Source organism: Podarcis melisellensis (assembly GCF_964234715.1).
Source record: "Podarcis melisellensis genome assembly, chromosome: 11".
NCBI classification, from domain to species: domain Eukaryota; kingdom Metazoa; phylum Chordata; class Lepidosauria; order Squamata; family Lacertidae; genus Podarcis; species Podarcis melisellensis.
This window is the reverse complement of record NC_138543.1, coordinates 63237906-63260918: the sequence shown is the minus strand read 5'-3', so window position 1 is coordinate 63260918 and position 23013 is coordinate 63237906. Positions and strand designations below refer to the sequence as shown.

At 56.3% G+C, this 23013-nt stretch overlaps 2 protein-coding genes across 4 annotated transcripts in view; one reads left to right on the top strand and one right to left on the bottom strand.

Annotated features, from left to right (window-relative positions):
* TLN1 (talin 1) overlaps positions 1 to 8808 on the bottom strand; it is a 50351-nt gene extending 41543 nt beyond the window's left edge. For 2 of the 3 annotated variants that reach the window (XM_081929526.1, XM_081929528.1), the window contains exon 1: positions 8724 to 8808. The gene's annotated coding sequence lies outside the window, so the exon portion shown is untranslated. The remainder of the gene's footprint in view (positions 1 to 8723) is intronic. The other variant, XM_081929527.1, reaches the window with a different exon arrangement.
* Positions 8809 to 13061: 4253 nt separating this feature from the next.
* Positions 13062 to 22775, top strand: CREB3 (cAMP responsive element binding protein 3). Its single transcript, XM_081930868.1, has 11 exons — positions 13062 to 13154; positions 13657 to 13793; positions 15273 to 15407; positions 15496 to 15814; positions 17195 to 17313; positions 17468 to 17560; positions 17929 to 18035; positions 19301 to 19369; positions 19841 to 19925; positions 20301 to 20388; positions 21335 to 22775. The coding sequence occupies exons 3-11, from the start codon at positions 15273 to 15275 to the stop codon at positions 21718 to 21720; spliced, it is 1401 nt and encodes a 466-aa protein (XP_081786994.1). The 5' UTR covers positions 13062 to 13154; positions 13657 to 13793; the 3' UTR covers positions 21721 to 22775.
* The last annotated feature ends 238 nt before the right edge of the window (positions 22776 to 23013 follow it).

Here is a 23013-nt window from a genome sequence, read left to right as displayed (position 1 = left end):
GGAGGGGGGGGGCAGAGGCAGGAGGGGCTGCTGTCCTGTCTCTTTCAATGGCTTTGGGGGGGCTGGTTTGGGTTGCTGTTTCCTCCCTGGTGCCAATTCCCTGGTGGGGCAAACCATCCCTTTGAAGCTGTTTTCCAAGAGGGTCAAGCACAAGCTTTGTAAGGGGGAATGATGCAAAGGGAAAGAGCAACCCCCCTCCCCCCCCAGGGGGTTCTTCTAAAAAGAATTCAGAGGCCACTGCTCTCCAGGGACTTTTCAGTTTGGTTCTCACCCTGCAAGGTCAGAGTGTCTGGAGTGGGAGAACCATCTGAGACCCCAAGTGAGCTCCCCACAGCTGGCAGGGGGGCGGTGAAGGTCCACAGCAGAGGTAAGCCTGGACTGAAGACCACCCTCTTAATGCTCCCAGTTTGTGCCAAGAGCGCTCTGGGCCCGGCTGGGTGCATTTGGAGAGTCGGCCCTGAGCTGCCAGGCCTGAAGAGGAAGAGGAGGAGGGAGGGGCTTGCAAGCCTCCCCCTCACAGCTGCGGGGGGGGGGAGAAACCTCTGCAAGGCCTGCTCTCTCTGCACAGGAAGTTGTGCAAAGCAGCGTGGTTAGCGCTCAGCTCAGCAAGCGGCTCTGCAGGCCTCTGGGGAGGTGGGGGAGGACGCCACACAGCCAGCCCCCTCCCTGCTTTGGCCAATGTATGGATGGGCCTTGTGCAATCGCTCTGGCCTCACCAGCTCACCAGCAGGGGCCAAGTTCCCGCCAGAACTGCATGCACACACGTTCACACGTGCTCACAATCTCTCATACGCGCACGCCGGGAGGGATTTCTCGTGCAAAACACTCAGCACTCAGGCCTGACGGGAGCCTTTGGGGACCGGCAATTCTGCACACAGCCCACTGGGCCGCAGGGAGGGCGCAGGGCAAGGCGGCTCGGCCGGCATCCTCCCCAGCCCCAGCCCAGCCCCCTTGAGGTCCCTGTTTCCGCTCCCCACCCCCACTTGGGCCAGAAAGAGCAGGAAGAGGAACTTCAGGCTGGGAGGGAACAGCTCAGCTCCCCCCCCCCCCACTTCCAATGCTGCTCTCAGCCAAGTCACAGGCTTCTCCAACAAAGAGACCCAAAAATACTTTTCAAAACCCCTAGTCATCTTTGCTCCAGCTCTAGTCAAGCTGCAGCCCCAAAAGGAAAACTCAGTGGGAAAAGAGTCGGCAAACTTACTGTACTGGGAGGTGGAATTCAGTGGCAGAAGCTCAGATATATAATCTCATTGCCAAATGGCAGCTTAAACCTAGGCTGCTGTTGGTACAATGGAATGTATAGGTTCTGTTTCCCCCCCATGGGATATTGTTGTTGTTGTTTAGTCGTTTAGTCATGTCCGACTCTTCGTGACCCCATGGACCAGAGATATTATTATTATTATTACTACTACCATTTCTATACCACTTTATATTTTAAAGAACAAATCTCAAAGCCATTTACAGCACATTAAAACATCAGATAAAACATTCCAGAATAAAACTAATTCAAGCTTCAAGGAGATCCTTCTCTAAGGGACGTTTTGTTTTCCTTAGTCACCAGCCTGGCATCCAGAGATCTCCCTGTGGTCCCGCGCCAGACAAAAAATGCACCTGGCGCCTGGCTAATTTTGAACGCTGGTGGAAATAGCTGGTGAAAGCCTTCCCTACTTGGGTGCCCAGCAAAATGTCAACCCCGGGGCCCTCCTCCACCTCTGTCACATCACTCAGCACATGATCACACAAGGGACTGCGCCCAACCCATCGGGCACAAGGAAATGCTGGGCGCCTCCCAGGCCTGACTCAGGACTTCTCAAGAAGCAGAATGCAACCCTGAGAACATACAAGGCCACTGGGCCTCAGCGGAAGAGGCATCTGCTCCCCAAGATCCACACGCTGCACCCATGAGGCACCTCCCCAACCGGGGTGCCAACTTGAATAGAATATTGGGGGGCCCAGGGAAGCCCCACCCCACATAATTGCATGCACGCACACCATCTGAATGATGCAAGACCAGAGGGGTCATTGGCCTGGTCCAAGAGGCTGGGAGAGGCAGATGTGCAGGTGGAGGTGCAACCGGGCCCCACTCCTGCCCTCTTAGGAGCAAGTTGCTCCCTGGGAGCTCTCCTTGGTGCTGCAGCAGCCAACCTGCCTTCCTTCACCGGCTCCTCCTTGGGACCCGAGCAGCACACCGCCATGCTCTTGCAACTCACACACGAATTGGAGGGTTGGAAGGACTCCTGAGGGTCATCTAGCCTAACCCTGGCAACACAGGAACCACAGCGAATGCCTATCAATGAAAGACCACAACTGAGTTGAGAAGGCAAGTAGGAGCACAAAGAGAGCCAAGATCCATCATTCTGGGTTGGGACAAGCCATGCACTGGCACAGGCAACTCAAGGGAACTCAAACATGAGTGAATAGGCACCCCAGGCAGCCACCACCTTCTCTTCCACCCCCACCGCTGCCATCAGTGGATCCTGAGTAGCCCAGCAACCAATCACAACCAAGCATCAGCCGTCTGTAAGTCCCAGTATTGTCTTGAGCCCATGTCAGAGAATCCTCCATGGCAATGAAGGCAGCAGAGAAATCCCCGTCTCCATTTACCTGAGAGATGGGCTGGCCAGGGGGGCCTTTCTGCATGGGCAGGTGGTATCACCCCCCCCCCGGCCCTTGCTTGCCATGCTGGCTGGGGTTGATGGGAGGGAGAGGGAGGTGAGCAGCACTTACAGGGCGTAACTCTGGCCACATCCACACCGGGGAGGAATTTATTGGTTCTGAGAGCCAGGATCTCCAGGGGGCTCCTGCGGCCAGTTTGCACCATGCTCTGCTGGCAAAGTAGCTTGAATTTAAGCCCCAGATTCGGAGGAATGGGATCAGCAGTGGTCCTCTTTAGAGGAAGAGATTTCAGCTCATGCAGCCTGCGGGTGCGGTCAGTTGCTCCGAGGTTTCAGACCAGCCTCGAGTCCTGTCTGACCTGGTTGGTGAAAACCACAAGGCCTGGGGCGGCAGAAGCTGCCAGGACCTATTTAAAAATTAAATGGTACCATTTCTTGCAAAGGAAGCAGGCATGAGAGGTCTGCCCAAGCGATCCTGACTGGACTTGCTGCCCTCCTGGATAATTATTAGCCGGTCTTGGTCTTCAGCACTGCCATTTCCTAGCAAATTATCTGAGCAGGTTGTGGCAACTCAACTCTCGGCTTTCTAGAGGATTTGGGATCCAACTTATCCAAAGTCAGACCTGGCTTTGGAAAGGAGTTTTGGATGCCTTTGCTCAGAACCGGACGGTTGGTTCTTCTGGATCTCTCTGTGGCTTTTGACGCCACTGGCTCTAGACTGTTCAGGGTGGGGACTGGAGGCAGAGCCTTGCGGAGGCTGCCAGCCTGCCTGGTGGATGCTTGACCCGCTGTCCGCTGCCCTACAGGACTCCTCAGGGTTCCAATCCATCCTTTCTCCCCTCTGTAGAGCACCAGGGAGACATTCTCCAGGGATGCCAGTCAGGGTTCAAAATTAGCCAGGTGCCTTTTGCGACTGGGGATTGTCAGAATGCGAGCACTTCGAGAAGTCTTGGGACTGGGAGTCAAGAATACAATTGCTGCTGCAGCTGCTGAGAGCATGGGAGGAGAAAGGCTCCCCCCCCCCCAACTCCAGAGCAGGGTGGATTGATTTAAATCAAATTGGTTTAAATCACGATTTAAATCACTAGTCAGTAAGGCTTGATTTAAATCATTTTTTTTTACAGAAAAACTCATTCTTGCTGGTATAATCTTAATATTTACAACCAGATAAAGGTTCCATTTTTGGAATAATAACATTTCAGAGTAGTTTGTACAGTTATATCAAAAATTGCAGATTTGGTTATACTATTAGAAACACAAAGACAGGTAATTATGAAATTTTTGCTTATATTTGGGCAACTTTTCTGCTGTACTTTATTGGCAGGAGAAAAATAATCATTTCCTTAATAACAATTTAAACAATTTATTTAACTAAAACAATAACATTATAGCATATGTATCCATGTTTGTTAACTGATGTGATTAAACAATTTTTAAAAAAACTTAAGAGTGAGTTTTAGCACAAATGAAAGACTTAAAACAAATCCTTATTTCTCGATGAATAGCCTTTTGACTATAATGTAAGTTAAATGGAAAATTGTTTTTAGAAAGATTTTTCCTCCAAAAGTATTTTATTTTAAAAATCTGATTTAAATAAAAAAAAATCCAATTTACATTTAAAAAATCCAATTTTTTAAAATTTATTTATTTATTTATTTGAAAAAAATCATTGCTTTTTTTATCCCCCCTGCTCCAGAGTAGGAAGGTTCACTGCTGCATGTGCAGGGAAGGGCTGCTTCCCCAGGCTGGAGCTGAGGGCGCCAAAGGAGAAAGGCCTCCCCCCCCCCCCAACTCCAGAGGAGGATCCCGACTGTACAGCCAAGCGCCGCTTCCCCCACCAAAGAACGAGAAGGACAAGATGGTGACCCACCCTCTGCTTCTGCGCCCATAACCTGGGTTCCAGGGGCCATTTGGCCACCGGCTTTTCTACCCCTGATGCCATCAGGACGCAAATGACTCTCAGCCCTCTCCTCCCTCCTTTTCCTTGGATGCCAAGGAAGCAGAAAGAACTTTCCAAGGGGTCCGGTCTGTCTGGATGGGGCGGCCTGGCCTGGGAGGAGGCTGCTTCCCTGTGCTAAGGGATTCCAACAATCAAACATGCCCATGAACGCTAATTCCTATGATGACATTTTATATAAAACACCTATAGACTGGCAGTTCTCAAAGCAGTGCTCGAATTTAGCCAGGCGCCAGGCACATTTTGCCCCTGGCTTTCGACTTCTTGCCACCAAGTGAAGATGCCCGGGTGCCAGGAGGGCGCCTGACGTCTCCACCCCCTGGAGGTGCCTGCCTGGGGATCCGTGGGTCGCGACTGCTTTCACACACTAACACCCCATCCAATAGAATGCCATCAGCTATATTTTATCTGCACAATTGGAACGGGAATTGTAGCTCTCTATGGGAATTAGGGGTTTACTAACGACTCTCAGCCCCTTATAGATAATAATGTTCCAAAAGAGTTTGGCACCTGCTGGAAGAAGCCACAGGACCTGCCCCCCCCCCCAACACCTCATCTGCCCGCCTGGCAGGCACAAGGAGAGGAGGCTCAGTCTGGAGAAGCCGGAAAATATTGCTGGGAGAGCCCTGACTCTCAGAAACAGGATCTCCAAAACTCTTTCCCCTGAAGACTCACTTCTGCCTGCTTGTCTGCTCAGACAGTCCATTTCTGCAAAAGGCATCGGAAGGAACTTCTGCAGCCCTTGAATTCAGGGCAAAGAGCAGGCGGGGAAGAGGTTTGGGCAAAGGCTCAGAAAGACCAGGGCTGCCATCCTCAACACGGTCACTACACTTGGGAGCAAACTCCCCGGAATTAACTGGGCACTACAACCGCACTGCACAATCCTCAGAGCTGCAGCAGACTCTCTCCAAGTCTACTCAAGCGCCACAACCTGAAGATGAACTGTGAAAAATGTGTGTCAAATCTTTTAAAAGGAAAGGAAGTGAAGCCAAGCGGGGAAGCCTCTTCTGCAGGGTCCCAAGACTCACTGTAATAAAACGTCATCTCACAAGTATTTTTTTCATTTCTCAAAATAATCAGAGTCTGCTGTTTCTGAGCGTGGGAAAAGGGAACCAGGGGAGCGGGGACAGGTAGCCAGGAAGTCAGAGGAGGGGGTTCCCAGAGGGCAAGCAGCCGAGCAAGAGCCCCCTCACCCACCTGCCACAAAGCCCACCTGCTTCTGAGTTTGGCAGGAGCACAGGAAGGGGGCAGAGTGGGCAGGAAAATTGCCAAACACTTGGGAAATCTCTTGACAAACTGCTGGCCTCCCCCCCCCCTTTAAAAAACCCTGTAGCAGGTTCCACAGATGAGACCTGCAGCCAGTCTCTCTCGTCCAGCCTCGTCTCAGCCATTCCAGGCCAAGAGCAGATTCCAGCAGGGAGAGGGAAGCTCTGCTGCCTGAAAACATTCACCCTCCGCGCCCCCCCCTTGCAATCCGAGGCGTAAACAATGACTGCTACCAAATATGGAATTTGTAGCCAGCTGGCCAGCCACAGAGGCAAGAGCCCCACAGCCTTCCAGCCTCCTCCAGGCAGCCGATGCAGAGGACCACGGAAAGAGGGGCCCCATGCCGGTGACTCAGTGCAAAACCTGCCCTGAAGAGGTGGCACGTGGTGCAAAGCAGGTCCATCATTCTCAAGGGGGCTTCAGAGGCACAAATCAATTTTCTATGGAGGAAGTTGCACTCATATCAATATTGGCATTTGCACACACAACACCCTCAGGCAAATCAAAGAACCGGGCCCAGGCACTTCTCCTGCTCCCTGCCAGGCCCACAACAATCTCTGCTCTCTGAAGGACCCCCCCGCCCAGGCCACAAGTCTCTCCCCCCCCCCCCCGCCCCAGAAACACAAAATGTCCTCGGTCCTCATCCTTCACAGGCTGGATGCATTCCTGGGCTTGTGAGGGGCGCAGCCCAGGGGCCATGATTCTGCCCTACACACCGGCCACCGTGGGTCCCTTTCCAGCTGCCCCTTTAGACCTCGCCATCACCTGCCACCCATGGTCTCCTGCCGCTGAAAGCGCCAGCCTGCTCTGAAGCAGAAGCCCAGAAGGTCCTCACCACGCGAGGGCCGGGCCCAGCCAAGGAGCAAGGGCCCCAGGGCCCCCTCTGCTGCTGTGCCCACCCAGCCCCAACCTGCCTCAGGGGCGAGAGAGACAGAGAGCCCTATTCTCTGCAGCCAGGCTGCCCTTTAAGTGGAGCAAGGAAGGGGGGCGGCATCTTCCTGCATCTTACACCCCACGGGGCCTCTGCCTCTGGGTACAATTGCCACCTTGTTCTGGGATCAGGGCAGCAGCCAGCCTGCGCAGGACACATGTCACAAACAGCTTAGGGGATCAGCAGGCTCCGCTCTGGAGGGAGCAAGGAGGGCCCAGAGCCCAGGTGGGGAGGGGGGCAACTCCAGGCTGCCGAGTGGATCAGGTGAGCAGCTGGGAGGGTCTCCGCAAAGGGAGGCCACTGCAGCTTCTGAGCTCCCCAAAGACAAAAACGGAGACGGAGACATGACAACCGCACTACAAATGAGGAAATGATTAATTTAGCAACTAGCATCAGGCAGAGAGCAGGCCGGGAAAAAAGAGGGGCATCAACACCGAGCAAGAAACAAACAGCTACAACTTTACTCCATTAAGAAAGGAGCAAACGGAGGCCAACTTTTAATCTGTTTCCTTGCAGTAAAGAAAGATGGCAAACTGCTGGTGGCTGTTCTTCCGTTGCCAGTTGGGAGGGAGCTTTGGGGGGCTGGGGGAGCTCCGATTTCCCCTGCAGACCCAGCCCGGGGAATTTTTAGCTCGTCGGGGCTCAGAGCGGGGGCCACTAAGAGTGAGGGAAAGGGCTCCAGCAGCTGAGTGCGGATCTCTGAACGTGCAAGGAACAAATGGGGCAGAAAGTCCGGCCTGAAGGCTAGAGAAACAGAAGGACTTCCACGTCTGTCCGGAATGCCAGGAAGGCGCCCCACGCCCAGGAAAAGGAGGGCAGCTCTGCCCTGGAAGCGCCGGCCAAGGGTCGCCAAGTGGGACCCGCACCGTCCAGGGCCTGGCGCGCAGCCCCGCGAGTCGGGGCGACTAAGCCTAAGGGGAGAGCCTTGCAGAAGCGGCTGCAAAGCGTCGGGGAAGCAGCGCCGTCGGAGGAAAGGCGGGAGCAGGACTGGCCGCGGCACTTCGCCAAGCCACGCGCTCCGCCTCCGCGCTCCCGTTTCGCGCGCAGCCCGCCGAAGGCAAAAGCCCGACAGGCAGCGGGGCCTCGACGGCTGCGAGGCCGACCGTGGCGAGCGAAGGGCCGCGGGGAGGGAAGCGGCGCCCGCCGGAGACTCTGCAGAGCCGCAGCCTGCCGCTCGCCGGGGCGGAACCCGGCCGGGCCTGATTCACTTCCTGCCCGAGGGGCGCCCTCGAGGGCCGCGCCCAAGCCCAGGCGCCCCGCGGCAGCAAGCGGCGCCCGCCCGCTTCCCTGGCCAGGGAGCCCCGACGAGGTGGTCGCCACCGCGGGGGTGGGAGGTTTGCGCACATCTGGAAGTCACGTGCAAGCAGCCGGGACCGGCCCGAGCAGGAGGAAGCCGAGACCCTCCGGGAGGCGGTCTTCGCCCGCCCCGTCCCGCTCGGAGCCTCGCCCCGCGCCCACGCGCCGCCCCGTCCGCCCCCCCTCCCCTCCCCTCCGCCAAGGAACGGCCCGTGCCCCGCGGGCAGAGACCCTTCCTCCCCGCCGGAGAGCTCTTCCCGAGGGCGGCGGAGCCCGCCTAGGCCCGGCCCCGAGGCTATGGGAAAGCCGTCGGGGCAGGAAGCCAGGAGGGTGGGACCTGCCCTGCCCCAGCCTTGCTGCGCCCAGAGGCGGCCGGGATGCGCCTGGCACGCGAGCGGGAGGCGGCCGGGGCGGCGGCGGCGGCGGCACTGGGGCACCCGCGGGCCGAGGGAGGAGTGGCGCGGAGCGGGAAGGGACCCGACGGCGGAGCCCGCCCCGTCGCCGCCGCTCGACTTCTTCTTTTCCCTCCCCGCCCGCCCCGCTCCCGAAGGCACCCGGGGGGGGGGTCTGCTCCTCCTCGGCCCCCCAACTCCTGTCCGGATCAAGGGAAAGAGAGTCGCCTCCGGCCCCCCGGAATGAGGCGGGGGCGCCTTCCTACCTGGGGGGACGCGGCGGCGGCGGCGGCGGCTCCTGCGGGGCGCGACTGGCTTCTGGGGGGAGGAGCGCCGAGGGGCGGGAGCGCGACCTCCCCTCCTCCTCCGGGTCCCCCGGACCCGCCCCCCGGCCGAGGGAAAAGCGGCGCCCGCCCCGTCTGCCCGCGGCGCAGGCGCAGAGCCGAGGGGAAGCCGCCGCGGCCATGTTGGGTGCGGGCGCCGGGCTCTTTCCCCGGCGGCGCTGGGTGGCGGCGCCATCGGCCAATCAGCTGGCGCGACGAAGCCTCGCGGGGCCGCCCCGCCGCAGTGCGCTGAGCAGAGGCTGAGCAGGCTCTCACCTCCCCAGACACGCGTCTGGCTGCGTCTTTGGGAGCCCAGAGCAGCGCCGCCAACAGCGCGTGGGAAGGCTCGGGTTTGGTGGGGACGGACAGGCGTCGGCGACGGAGGCCGGGGAAAAGCCCCTCTCAGCTGAGGACAGTGCGGAATTCCGCAAACAAAGGCCATCGCATGTCCTTCTGGACAGAGGTGCTTACAAGCCTAACACCAGTGTCCTGGAAGAAGCAAGGAGCAGCGGTGTCGAAGCAATTGTTCTTGGACATCAACTTCGTGGGACTGGTCATGTTGTGCCTGATTCTCGTCTTCCAAAGCAGCTACTCTAATCCCAACTCAAGAATGGAAAGCGAAATACAGTGGTACCTCGGGTTGCATACGCTTCAGGTTACAGACTCTGCTAATCCAGAAATAGTACCTTGGGTTAAGAACTTTGCTTCAGGATGAGAAAGAGAAATCATGCTCTAGCAGCGGGAGGCCCCATTAGCTAAAGTGGTGCTTCAGGTTAAGAACAGTTTCAGGTTAAGAACGGACCTCTGGAATGAATTAAGTACTTAACCTGAGGTACCACTGTACTGGTGGGCAACAAAAGGTTTAAAGATGCTCTCAAGGCCAATCTTTAAACATGTAGTATAAACACTGACAGTTGGGAAACACTGGCCTATGAGCGGACCAACTGAGATGTCCTGGGCTTTGAAGACACTCGAACTCAGGGCTCAAGGGAGAAAGGTGCTAAGAGGAAGGCATGCTTGGCAAACCCTCACCGTGATCAACTCCTGCCTGGAAACCTATGTCCCTGGAAGGATGCATGGATCCAGAATTGGCCTCCACAGTCACTTACAGACTCGCAGCTAGGACCATGTTCATGGAAGACAATCTTACTCAGCTAGGAGGGATCACCAAAGAAAGGAAGAAGCAGCTTACAAGCCTCAAGACCTGAAGGGCCGCCTCTCCCCCAGGAAGGGACCCCGGCTTCCTCTTCGAGAGGATCAGAGGAGGCAACACCAGAGGAGGCCTTTTCTGCAGTGGCTCTTCCTTTGGGGGAATGCTCTCCCCAAGGAGGTTCAGCTGGTGCCTTCATGATCCATATGTAGGAGCCAGGCCTTTGAGTGATTAACATTAAATGTGTGTGGGAAAGCCTTCTGCCTGGTCAACGAACCAGTTGAAAAGCTGGACTGTTCTTCCTGCAACTAACCAATTTCTGATCCCCAAGAGAATTTCTCTTCCTATTCCTTGGCTGCTAAATTTACCCAGGAGTCTCTGGTGAGGGGTTTTGTCAAAAGCTTTTTGGAAGTCCAAGGACCCAATGTCAGCTGGATCACCTCTACATGGATGCTTGTTAAAGAACTTCTTCTTGTTGGTCTTGATGCTTTTAGCAACATTCTCCTCAAAAGATTTTTCTTAAAGCACCCTTCACTGTCTGCTTGCCCTTTTTTGGCCAGAGTTTTGTGTTCTTTTTCTGCTCTATTCATTTGGACAACAGTTCCAATTTTTTAGGGGAAGCTTTCTTGCCTCTAATAGTTTCTTTGACTGGTCTTTGTGGTATGTTCCCTGATCGGTGGTACACACTCCTCTTGAGTTTCTAATACTGTGTTTTTACAAAAAACACTCCGAAGCATTTTGGAGTGATTTGACCCTCTTGACTTCACCTTTCAACTTCCTTTTTACCAGCCTCCTCATTCTGGGGAATTTTCCTTTTTGAAATCAAATGTGACTGCGTTGGATTTTCTTGGCAATTGGCCATTTACATGTAGATTTAATTTAACAGTGGTATGATCACTTCTTCTGCAGCAAATATTCCCACTTCTGCAAACATTTTTTGCACCTATATTGGCTGGTTTCGGAGGCAATGGAATAGGCTGATATCCCTTAACCTAATGCAACACAATTAGACTTGTTCACACTGGAACAAAAGGCATCTCTCTATTTTTGTAACATCTTTTGGAAACAGGCCAGATCTGCATACCAGACACTGCTATTACCCACTCCCTAACTTGCAACAAGACACTCACGTCTCCTTATAAAAATAAAACATTAAATTGGCCTGAATTAACCAATCCACCTTTGTAGATTAGTTATATATTTAAAGCATATACTACGTTTAACATTGAAACTTTTAGTATGCTCAGATGTGAGCCACACACTGCCTTGTATCATTTTTGATAGTATGTCTGAAAGGTAAAGGTACCCCCTGACCATCAGTCCAGTCGCAGACAACTCTGGGGTTGCGGCGCTCATCTCGCTTTACTGACCGAGGGAGCTGGTGTACAGCTTCTGGGTCATGTGGTCAGCATGACTAAGCCTCTTCTGGCGAACCAGAGCAGCGCACGGAAACGCCGTTCACCTTCCTGCCGGAGCGGTACCTATTTATCTATTTACACTTGACGTGCTTTCAAACTGCTAGGTGGGCAGCAGCAGGGACCGAGCAACGGGAGCTCACCCCGTCGCATGGATTCGAACCGCCAACCTTCTGATCTTCTGATCGGCAAGCCCAAAGGTCAGTGGTTTAGACCACAGCGCCACCCACATCTACATAACTTCTATCAAGATGTTGGCATCTGTCCGTCTCAGGAGACAGTGGAGGAGTAAAGCGTCTTTGGGGATGAAGTCAAACTGGGCGAAGGTTACAGCTCCTGCTGTGGTTGTAGAGACCCATGTGGGAGAGACATGTTTTCATGTAGCTGGGGCAGAGGAAGGTCCCGGTTGCGCTAATGCAGATGCACCGCTGCATTTATTATTATAGGAGTGCAGAGAGAAGCATTTATTATTTATATGTTTCCCATCTGACTGGCTAACTCCCCTCCAATGTGACGGCCACTAGGCAGTAGAGATCTTGCCCCCCCCCCAATTATATTCTACTACGTTTTTGTAATTTCCTTTCAAGATCAAATCAGTATTATTTTGATCTGTGGTTGTGGGGCCCCTAGTAGGGATGGGGCCCCTAGGCCAGTGCCTGCTCTGCCTACTTCAGGCTTCTTCAACCTCGGCCCTACAACTCCCATGATCCCTAGCTAGCAGAGGTCAGGGATGGTGGAAATTGTAGTCTCAAGACATCTGGAGGGCCGAGATGGAGGAAGCCTGGCCTACTTAGTAATCTGGCACTGCTCCCACAGCTGTCACAGAGGAAACTCAGGTGCAAAACTGAACTGTCTGGCTCCGTTTCTGCTGCATAAAAATCAGGCTTCTGTTTGTCCCCCAAGCAAAACAAAGTTGTCACACTCCAGATTGGCTCAGCATCAACCCATCTCACACTTAGTCCAGTGTCGCCCCCTTTCTGCCCTGTTCTAGGGCTCAGTCCTTTCGGGGATTCGCTTGGGCATCGGGACAAGTGGGGCTGCCAAGGCCCAGGCGGTGCTGCAGACACGGCCGGGCTTTCGGAGCTGTGGGGATTTCTGGATCAAGCTGCTGAGCCCCTTCCCTGGCGGAATGCCTCTCCCAGAGCCGTCCAGGAAGCACCGCTTTCAGATGCGGACACCTCGAAATCCCCGCGCCACGAAGAGCAGGGCACGCGGGAAGCTGCCGGAGTCAAGCCTCGCAGGTCCATCTCGCTCCGCCGTGTCCCCCACACGGGCCGGCAGCAGCTCTCTGTCCTTTCTGGCCGGGGACCTGGCCAGCCCGCCTTCCGTCTGCTGAGCAGAGCTTCTGCCTCGGAGCAGCGACCCTTATTCTATTTTATTTTTTCTATAAAATCTCATAGCAGTTTACAGCTTATTGCATCAATAAAACATCAATAAAAGAAAGTCAAGTATAGAGTATACAGTCAAAGCAACATACCAGAAAACGAAAATATTATCTTACAGCTTTTCAAATCAAACTGGACACAGGTCAGCTCCCGAATCCCTCTTCCTTCCGGGCGGAGCCGGAGCGAGGGAGGCCCCTCTGACGCCAGATCCGAGCCCCGCCCCTGCAGCCCGGCCGGCCGAAGGGGGTTTCCCGGCCGCGAGCGACACTCGCCTCGGCCAATGCGGCCCCGGCCTCTCCGCCGCTTCGCCAATCAGTGCGCGGGGAGGGCGGGCCTCGGCCAGTTCCTGCTCTCGAGTGACGTCGCTTTTGCTGCGTTGGAAGGAGAGCGGAGGAGACGGAGCGGGGCGCAGAGGGCCGCGCAGGTGGGTGGGGTCCCGTCGGGGTCCCGGGGCTTCCCTTCTCCCCGTCCCCAGCAGATCTGCCCCTGGGACCCCTCCCGCCCGGTCCTTTCTCTCCGGGGGACCCAGGAGTCCGGCGCCGCCCCGCCCCTCTCTCTGGGGCCCCGACGGCGCGCCCCAGCCTCGGCCGCGACGGGGCGGCGGCTGCCTCCGCCTCCTCCGGGCTGGCCGCCCCCACTGCCCGGCCAAGGCGAGGATCGGGGCCGGGGCCGCCGCGAGGTGGCGGGGACTCCTGTTCCCGAGGGGGGGGGGCAGCCTCGGCTCGAAACCCCACGTCCCGGGGCAGCCAAGCCCGGAGGGGTGACCTACTGGAGCCCACCCCCCTTGGGCAACCTGGTGGTCCTGGGAAGGGAGCGGCCCTTGCGGAATCATAGACGGATAAAAGTGGGCAGTTGGGAGGGACCCCCGAGGGGCATCTAGTCCACCCCCTGCAATGCAGGGGTTACAACAAAAGCATCCTTGACAGGTGTCTACGCGACCTTGGATTCAAAGCCTCCAGCCGAAGTGAAGGACGACCCTTTTTGTGGCCCACCCCACCTGCCCAGCTGGGGCTCGGCAGCGAAGCTCCCTCCTTTCCTTCTGGGAGCATCTCCTTGAGGACAGGTAAGCAAAATGAGGGGAGCCCAAAGCCCCCCCCAGCTCCTGCTTCTCCCTGCTGCTCCTCTGCACAGCTGCCTCTGGGGGGGGGGGTAAGAGAGGGAGAGCTCACCTTCCAGATCTCTTGGGCACAACCTAAGGTGCTCAAGCTGTCTGCATCTGACAATGTTATGGAAATTAATGATGTGCCGTTATAAACATACAGGGTTGAGTGCATTTGGAAATACACGTGTCCAGGTGTGCCAACGGAATTTTTTTTGGGGGGGGGGACACCCAGGTAAGCCCCGTCCCACAGAATCGATCACATGACGCAGTGCACGCACACCATATGACTGGCAATGCCCATTAACTTTGGGGGTGCCTGGCCTCCTAAAAAAAATATTGGGAGGGGCTGAAGGGACCTCGGCCCCCAGCCGTCGCTCCTCTGCCCCTGTCAGCAAAACACCACAGCCTCTGCATGCACCTCCAGGTAACGCAATAGGAGCTGTGGTGGAAATGGACTTTGCAACATAACTTGGTGCAATATGACTTTTACCAGCAACACCCGAGGTGGAATAGTACAGAGAGCAACACGGCAGCCGAGTTTCACCTTTGTCAATCACAAAGCAGGAAATTGTTCCTGAGCCTCCTCTCTCTGTAAAACTGGTTTTAGAGGTATTGATAACTCTGCATGATGTGTGAAAACAGATTCTGGAGTCAAGGTATTTCAAAATAATGGCTTAGGCTGGCCAGCAAAAGGGAATCAGTAAATGTTACCAGGTATGTTGACAGATAGGAGACAAGCTACATTCAAATTTCTCTTTCTGTGATGCTTGTATGATTCTTTTAGTGGGTTTTGGTTAAGGGGTCGAGGAAAGCTTTTAAAAGTTGTTATTCACCTTTGTTCTGGGTCGTCCTCACCTCCTTGTAAAGTGGGGGGGGGACTCTGTTGCAATAGAAAAATAAAAATCTGCCTGCCTAGACTGGGTCCTGCCTCCAGTGCTCCTTCTCTGACCATTCATGGACATTGGGGACTCTCTTAAGGGGGAGCTGGACCGTGAAAGCTAACCTCGGTTTTTCATGTAACAATGGCCGTTGCCCAGTGGTGGAGTTGGCACTACGTGATACCCATTCTGCTTTCGTCAGCACTCAGTCATTTAGTGTGACAGCATCTACACCCTGGAACTCCCTGCCTATTGACATCCGGCAGGCGCCTTGTACTCTTTTTGGAGCCTGATAAAAACATTCTTCTTTTGACAAGCCTACCCTGAAAATGCTTAGAAAGTTGATGTGAATTTTAACCAGTTTTAATATTTTAACTTTCTGTATTCTTAAAGTGCTGTTGTAATTTTTTCTTGATTTTCTTGTTTTATCATTTTGTAAAGCTGAGTTTTTCCGAACAAGTGGAGTACATGTTCAAGTAAATAGTCAGTTTTCCTTGGGGGCTCCTGGCCCTGCTGCCTGACCCTGACACCCTCCCTCTCCCTCCCTCCTCCCTCCCTCCAGATGTTGTGCCCAGAGGAAATGGCTTCTCTGGCAGATGAGGACCTCCTTGACTTCCTCCTCCAGGACGGAGGTCCCTCCGCTGATCTGGGCAAGGGAAGCTTCCTGCCAGAAGACTGGGACTTTCCAGGGCCCGAGGTGAGTGCCAGCTGCCTTGGGCAAGCCAGGGGTGGGGTTGCTGCTGCTCCAGCCCCCCCCCTTGCCTCACGACCTCCTTTCCCTCCAGGCCTTGGGCGAGGAGGAGGTGGACGACTTTCTGAGGTGCCTCCTGAGCCCTTTTGCAGAAGTGTCCAGCGGCTCGCCGGACCCCTCCCCTCCTCACAGCAGCAGCAGCAGCAGCAGCCTTGCCGAAGAGCAGAACTTCTCCTGCAGCCCCGGAAGCTGGGAGGGGTCCCCCACTGGCAGCCCCGCCAGCTCCGAAAGTGTCCAGTCCGACCACAACTACTCCCTGCACCCGGCGCTGCCTGGGCCCCCCGAAGGCCCTGCGCTGGAGAGCGTCAGCTCCTCCTCGGATGTGGGCGACGGGGATGTCGCCATTGACCTGGGTGAGTGCCCAGGGCATCTGGGGGGTCCTGCAATGTCCTTTGGGGCAGGCGCTGAGCTGGGCCAGGGCGGGCAGGCTCTGAGCTTTCCCCTGTGCTTGCTGACGTGGTGCTGCAGAACCTCTCTCTCTCCTTCCCTCCCTCCATATCTCTCTCTCTCTCTCTCTCTCTCTCTCTCTCTCTCTCTCTCTCTCTCTCTCTCTCTGCATCTGCTGAGTAGCTTCTTTAGGACCAGGAAGGAGAGAGTAGGAAGAAATGGACAGTTCCCCCAGCAGAGGGAATCAAGGGGTAGCTGGACTGGGACCAGTGCATAAATAATAATAATAGTAGTATTAGTAGTAATTATAATAATAATAATACATCTATTTATTTATATATACCTTGCCCATCTGGCTGGGTTTCCCCATCCACTTGGGTCAGCTTCCAAAAAAAGATTAAAAATACATTAAAACATCAGTCATTAAAAACTTCCCTAAGCAGGGCTGCCTTCAGATGTCTTCTAAAAATCTGGTAGTTGTTTATTTCCTTCCTGGTGGGAGGGCATTCCACAAGGCGGGCGCCACTACCGAGAAGGCCCTCTGCCTGGTTCCCTGTAACCTCACTTCTCACAGGGAGGGAAGCACCAGAAGGCCCTCGGGAGATGGACCCCGGTGTCCGGGGTGGAGAGGCTCCTTCCGGGCTACTGGGCTGAAGCCTCCAGAGCAGGAGAAAACAAGCTGGCTCCATCTTTGATTTGTCACTCCTGCTTGGGAGCTTCCCTGGGGCAGGAGGAGGATGCTGGACAAGGGGCCCACTGCCCTGGTCTGACTCGCGGCCGGACACTCTCTCTGCCCCCAATCTCTCCCCCACTCCTTATGGGGAGCTGCCATCGCCCTGAGCAGGGTCTGATGGGCTGGAGAGCTGTTCCCTTTGGGATGCCTTGGAAGGGGAGAGGCAGCGGTCGTGCTTGTTGTTTGCACACACCTTTTCCAGTGGCCAATTAGCCCCCACTTCCTCACATGTGCAAAGCGCCTTCCTCAGTGGGCAGGTGCACAGCAATGGACGCACGGAGAATGCAAGCGCTGATTGAATGAAATGCAAAAAGCAAGGGATTGCCCCGCGGTGAAACCGTTTCTGTGACCTCATTCACAAAGGAGCGTTGGCAGTGCTGATTTGGGGCCCGATCCATTTTGGGGCCAGGAGCAGCCTCTTTCTTGGCTGGCGTGTGGGACTGGGGTGGAGCCACGAGCACTGCCATGTTCTCCTGACATCCTTGCACCGCCCGGGGCAAAGTGTGCCAAGGAAGGAGAGCAGAGGGGTGTGTCCCCCCCCCCGGCAAGCCTGGGCCCTCTGGCCTCGTGGCCCCTTCCACCCCTGACTGTGTGGCCCCCTTTCCTCTTCCAGAGATGTGGGAGATCATGGAGACCTCGTCAGAGTCCTGCTTCAGCGATCGGGACAGTGCTCTCCCGGTCACAGTTTCCATTGAGGAACCGACACCCCAGCCAAGTGGGGGGGACCTGCAGGTACGAGACAGCCGTGTCCCCCCCCCCCTTCGCCCTCAATATACCTGGCTCTCGGGGGGGGGCCTCCCACAGGGGTTTCCCTTCTCCTGCCTCTTGGGGGGTGCAGCTTGGCGGACCCCACCCAGCCCCACCTCTGAACGTGGTGCTTTTTCAGTTTGACTTCCCTCCGCTGATTCTGACGGATGAGGAGAAGAAGCTTCTGGAGAAAGAGGGCGTCTCCATCCCTTCCAACCTGCCGCTGACCAAGGTGGGTGCCACAAACTCTGCACCCTTGCCCTGAGGTGCGCTTCTGGGCAAGGTGGGCAGAGGCCAGCGGGAGATGGGGGGGTGCAATTCCTGGCTGCAATTCCTGCTTCTCCCGGGGGGGGGGGGGCTTTCTGGATGGGCTCTCTGTTTTTCTCTGGAACGGTGAGGTCTAGGTGCTTGATTCCAGAGTAAAGGAGTGCCCTTCCTACTAGGGGGTGGTGCCTTTGCAGCCAGCCTGTACTTCCCGGGGTGAATGCCCCTTGGGGCTTTGGGGGGGGGACACATCCTCTTTGCTGCTGGGTGAACTGGAGGAGGGTTGCTGGCTGCCCGCCTGGCCTTGCCTGACCCTCCGAGCCCTGTGCGCTGCAGGCCGAGGAGCGGGTCCTGAAGAGAGTTCGCCGGAAGATCCGGAACAAGCAGTCGGCCCAGGACAGCCGGCGCCGGAAGAAGGTCTACGTGGACAGCCTGGAGAGCAGGTGAGGAATCAGAATGGGGGAGTTGGAAGGGACCCCGGGGGTCTGTGGCGGGCATGGCGGCACTTTTCCTCTCACGCCACGTTGTGCCCGCTCTCACCTAGATAAATTGCCCCATCTCACTGAACAACCCTTTACCTGAAGGTTTTTTTCCCTATCCTCTTAAAATTCTATCCCAGAGTATCCTGTGTGGGAGCTTTGTGAGGGGATAACTAGAAAGTTGGAGTCTCAGATAGGTTAAACAATAAAGATTTATTTAAGGCAAGATAGTATATAACACATATGGATTAAACTTAGGTTACTTCCAGAATACAGTGCAATTTTGCTTTAATTTGTCCTCAGTTGTTTTTGTGTTATAGGTTTGGTTCTTTCTTTCAGTTCTCCGTCCCCTTTAACACTCCTGAGGCACTTTAAGAAATAGACCCAAGGGCTCTCCACCCCCCTCCCTTCACGGGGCTTGGGAGTTGCTTCTTCTCCTTCGCAGAATCTCTCCCCTCCGGACTAGACTGGAGTCCCTAGGAGGCTGCTCCTTTCCAGCTCCTTCTTCTCCTTGCTCAACATTGGCCTCCCTGTAAAATTCCAGCCTGCTCCTCCCCGAGGACACCCCACTCTGTCCTTCCCAATACGCTCAGAGCAGAGGTTGTTTTTTTCCAGAACCAACTCTTTCTCCCTCCACCTGCCTCCCCACCTGTCTCCCAGCCTCTCCAACCAACTCCCAATTAACTCTTCTCAAATCCTCCTTTTAAACTCTTCCTCCTGGAACATCAGCCAACCAGAGGCAGCCTTAACTATTTGCTTCCTTAACCATTTGCTGGTAGGGAAAGAAAGAGCGGGGGGGGGGGTGGCAGAGAGAAACACTTGTTGATTCAACCTGTACAGCCAAACCAACTTTTTTGTCACAGGGTCATGAAGCCCAGCCCCCTGCCCTGCCAAAATCGCAGTGCAAGAGTCCCTGATAGGTGCCATCTGACTTAGCCTTCTAAACCTTCTCTGAAGGAGCATCCATCACCTCCCAAGGGAGTCCGTGGGGGGGGGCAGAGGCCTCTTTGCCCTGGGGGGAGGGAGGATGGACACCCCAGGGAGGCAGGCAGAGCAGAGGGGAGGGTTTCCTCAGCACTGAGCGGGGGCTTTGCAGATCCAGGTGTGCTTCCCTGCCTTCCTGCCTTGGGGCTCCTCTGCCCCCCTGCTCCTGCACCTCCAAGGGCCCATCTGAGACCCCGGCTGCCAGGCCCTTCCTGACCCTCTTCCTCTCCTGTCCCTCCCTGCAGGGTCGTCGTCTGTACAGCCCAGAACAACGAACTTCAGAAGAAAGTGCAGCTGCTGCAGAAGCAGAACATGTGAGACCCTCCTTTGCCTGGCAGGTCCCTGGGAAGGAGGGTGGGCTCCCCGGGACTTCGCCACCACCTCCTCCCAAGGAGGGCCTTGGAGAGAACGGGGGGGGGGGTCTTCCAGCCCAAGGCGGAGAGCAAGGGGGCAGCCCCAGTGGCGGTTCCTCCTTTGCTGACCTCCTGCCTCTGGCACAGTGCTTTGGGTTTTGTCATCTTGCTGTGCTGTGCCCCCTGTGACAGCCCTGTGGAGGGAGGTGGGCCACTCCTGCTCCCATTTCATGGGCGGGGGCATTGAGGCCGGGAGGATGGCTGTCCCCAGGCTCCATAGTGCAGGGCAGAAACCCGCCCCTCCAGACCCCGCATCCTCAGTCAGGTCCCCTGGTCATGTTGGACCCTTCCTGGGAGGTGCGTCTGGCCGCAGAGCAGAGCGGGGGCTCGGGGGCAGCGGGAGGCTGACTGGCTGCTCTGCCTCTCCTGCAGGTCCTTGCTGGAGCAACTGCGGAAGCTGCAAGCCCTGATCCAGCACTCGACCACCAAGACCACCACGGCCAGCACCTGTGTCCTGGTGAGTTGCAGGACCCCCGCAGCCCCTTGGCTCAGCAGTCCACTCCAGCCTGCTGGTCATTGTGCCCCCCTTCTTGGCCAGAGGGGCTCTGCCTTGTTTCTGGGGGGAGAGGCATCTTCTGTCTGTCACTGGTGCCTCTGACCTTCAGCGTTGAAGACTCCTGACTTCTGTGAGGTCCTGGTCCTCCTCCTTCTTGCCCCCGTTCCAGCCCCCCCCCCCAGGTGCTGTGTTCTCCTGAGCTGCCGCCAGGCTGCCTGCCACCTGCCTTTGCAGCCCTTGCTGAGGGATGCCTGCCCTGGGCTCCCTCTCCCGGGGGGTGGACTAGAAGACCCTTTGGGGCCCCTCCAATGCCACAATTCTCTGTTTCTGCGATAGGTCCTGGTCTTCTCCTTCTGCCTGATCCTCTGGCCCAGCTACTACCCCTTTGGAGGAAGCCAGCAGAAGCAGCTGGAGCTCCAGGGAGGTGAGTCTCCTCAAAGGGTGCCAAGGCGGCTCTTGCAAAAGCCACACGCCGCTGGGGAGGGGGTCGGGTGCAAGGTGGAAGGACATGGGAGCCCCCTTGCCTGGAAATGGACAGGCTGGCTCAACAGCCCCTGAACCCCACCTTCTTAAGCTGGACAGAAAGCACCTTGGGCAAAGTTTTTTCTGGGATCTCTCCCCCCCCCCCAGCGTAACAGAGCAGCTCCCAGGGCACAGTGGCTTGTTGTCCCGAGACCCTCCGTTTGGCCTTTCCCTGAGGCATCACGCAGGGTCCGGCCCTTGCAGGAGGCAGCCCAGAAGTCCTTGCCACACATTTCACAGGTCTAGCGCCTTCAGTAAATGAGGATTCTGTGGGGAAGAGGAAGAACCTTGATTCTGGAGTGAGCAAAGGGGCCGCGGGGGGGGGGGACACTCTGTGGCAGCAGATAATGCAGTCAAGATCAGCCAGATCTCCGCTTGTTTTCTCTGACTGATAGTGGGCCTTGAATGGGAGCAGGGCTGTAAAAGCCCACCCCAACTTTGAGAGAGAGAGAGAGAGAGAAGTTCTGGGTTCTGCAGCTCAGGGACAGCCACACTATGACACTCAACATCTTCTTGAGTGGGAAAGAAGAAGGTCCAGCATTGCTGCGTTTAATTTCGGAAGAGGGAACTCCTCCAGGGAAGATGACCTAGAAGGGAGAGGCAGGAGGGCCAGGAAAAGCCCTGCACCTGGATCAGGCCCACAGTGCGCCTTGCTCTCTTGGGAGCCAGCCATGTCCCCAGGGGACACCCCCAAGCTGAATGCCGGCTTAGGAGGTTTAGTGGTTAGCATAACAGAGGCTTGGTTGAGTCGTATGCTAGAGAGAGTGAGGGGCTGCCAGCAGGACTGAACCGCAGAGTCAGGGCCAGACGGGGGCTCCTCACCTTATACGCTCCCTTTGCCCTTGCAGTGCTGTCCCGGAGGCTGCGGGAGTACCAGAGCAGCGTTGCCCAGTTCCAGCCAGTGGAAGCAGCCCCTGGCCTTGCCCCACCCTCCGCACTGAAGGCAGAGCCCACGGCCGCCCTGAAGGACGCAGCAGCGGGGAGCCTCAACCGGTCCCTGGAGGACCACCGCAGCCCCCCTGCCGAGCCCCAGCCGCCCTCCAGCAGCAGCAGCAACTCCTCCTCTGACCCCTCGGCTTCTCCGCAGGCAGAGGGGCTTCCTTTGCCCCCCGAGCACCAGCCTCTGGGGAAGGAGAGGGCCCTCCCGTTGGCCTCTGCCCACCCCCGGGAGCGGGGCTGGATCGATCGCACCACTAGCGTGGTCATCCAGCCACGCCACTCAGATGAGATGTGAGGGCTTGGCCAGCAGCCCGTGAATGGCGGGGCAGGCCGGCAGACGCCGCCATGGAAAGACGGGGGCTCCCGGCCTGGCACTTTTTTGCAGGGGGGAGAAGAGAAGCTGTGCCTGGTGCAGAGACAGAAGCATTTATTTAGAATCCCGGATCCTGGCACCTGGGGGGGGGGGGAGGCATCCTGCAGCTCACTGGGCGAGGGGGGGCTCCAAGAAACGGCTCCACTCCAGAGTCCGACTCTGGTCTTGAGGGGCCCAGAACTGAGCCGTGGAGGCCTGGACTGTGGCTCTCGTGACCCCCCCCTCCTGCACGTGTCCCCCTTGTGTGTCCCCCATAGTGGAAGCCTTCTGAGAAGCAGCCTCCTCCTCCCCCGGCCTTTGCTTGTATCCCTTACGGTGCCTCCACCCCCAGATTAGCAGGGGAGGGGGCCCTCTGTGCAGGGGAGCGAGCCAAAAGTGGGAGGGGCACTATTTGCAGGTAGGGAGGCAGGCTGCTCCAGATGCATCGCCTTGGCATGCGTGGCCCCCACCCACAGCGCAGACCCCCCTGTTCAATCCAGGCACCTGGAAGAGCAACTCCAGCATCTGCCCAAAGGATGCGCTTTCATTCCTGAGACCCCCAGAAGCTGCTGCTCTGGATCCCTGAAGGCTCTTGCTGTGGGCAAGGGGACTCTCAGGTGGGGGTCTCTGGGGAGGCAGCGTCCGGCCTCCAAATGAGACACAAGGAATTGAGACAAGCAAGAGGGAGGAAGGGAGGGAGGCCAGAAAGGCCTCCTCTGCTGTGTCCAGGAGCTGCAGTCGAGCAGCCGTGGGCATGGGTGGGTGGGCAGAGCAGCCCCTTACCCATCCCAGGAGGGGGGGGGGAGATAGGCCTGGGGAGTAACCTGGAGCCCTTCTCCTTCCTTTTCACTGTTTAAATGGACTCTCTGCTTCCGTTTGTTTCATTGTTCTTGCTTTTATCTATTTTATCATTGAAAGAAGCTGGGTGGGGTGGGGAGGATAATAGTTTAGCCCAAAATCTGGATGTAAATTAAATAATAAATGACTACAAAATGGTTCTCCTTCCTTGTTTTGTGAGTAAAGCGGAGGAGCGGGGGGAACCAGAAAATACTTCAGAATCCTTCCTAAAAACCAAGGGGGGGGTGTCCCAATAAGCGACTTCTGCTCCATGGGGGTGTGGGATGGAAAAGCAGGTGGGGGAAGAAGGCAACCTGGCCCCAGATTTGTGTCTGGTTTACTCCTGAGCCTTTTCTTCTCTGAATATGTCCCGAAAGGCAGCGGGTACGGATCGTTCCT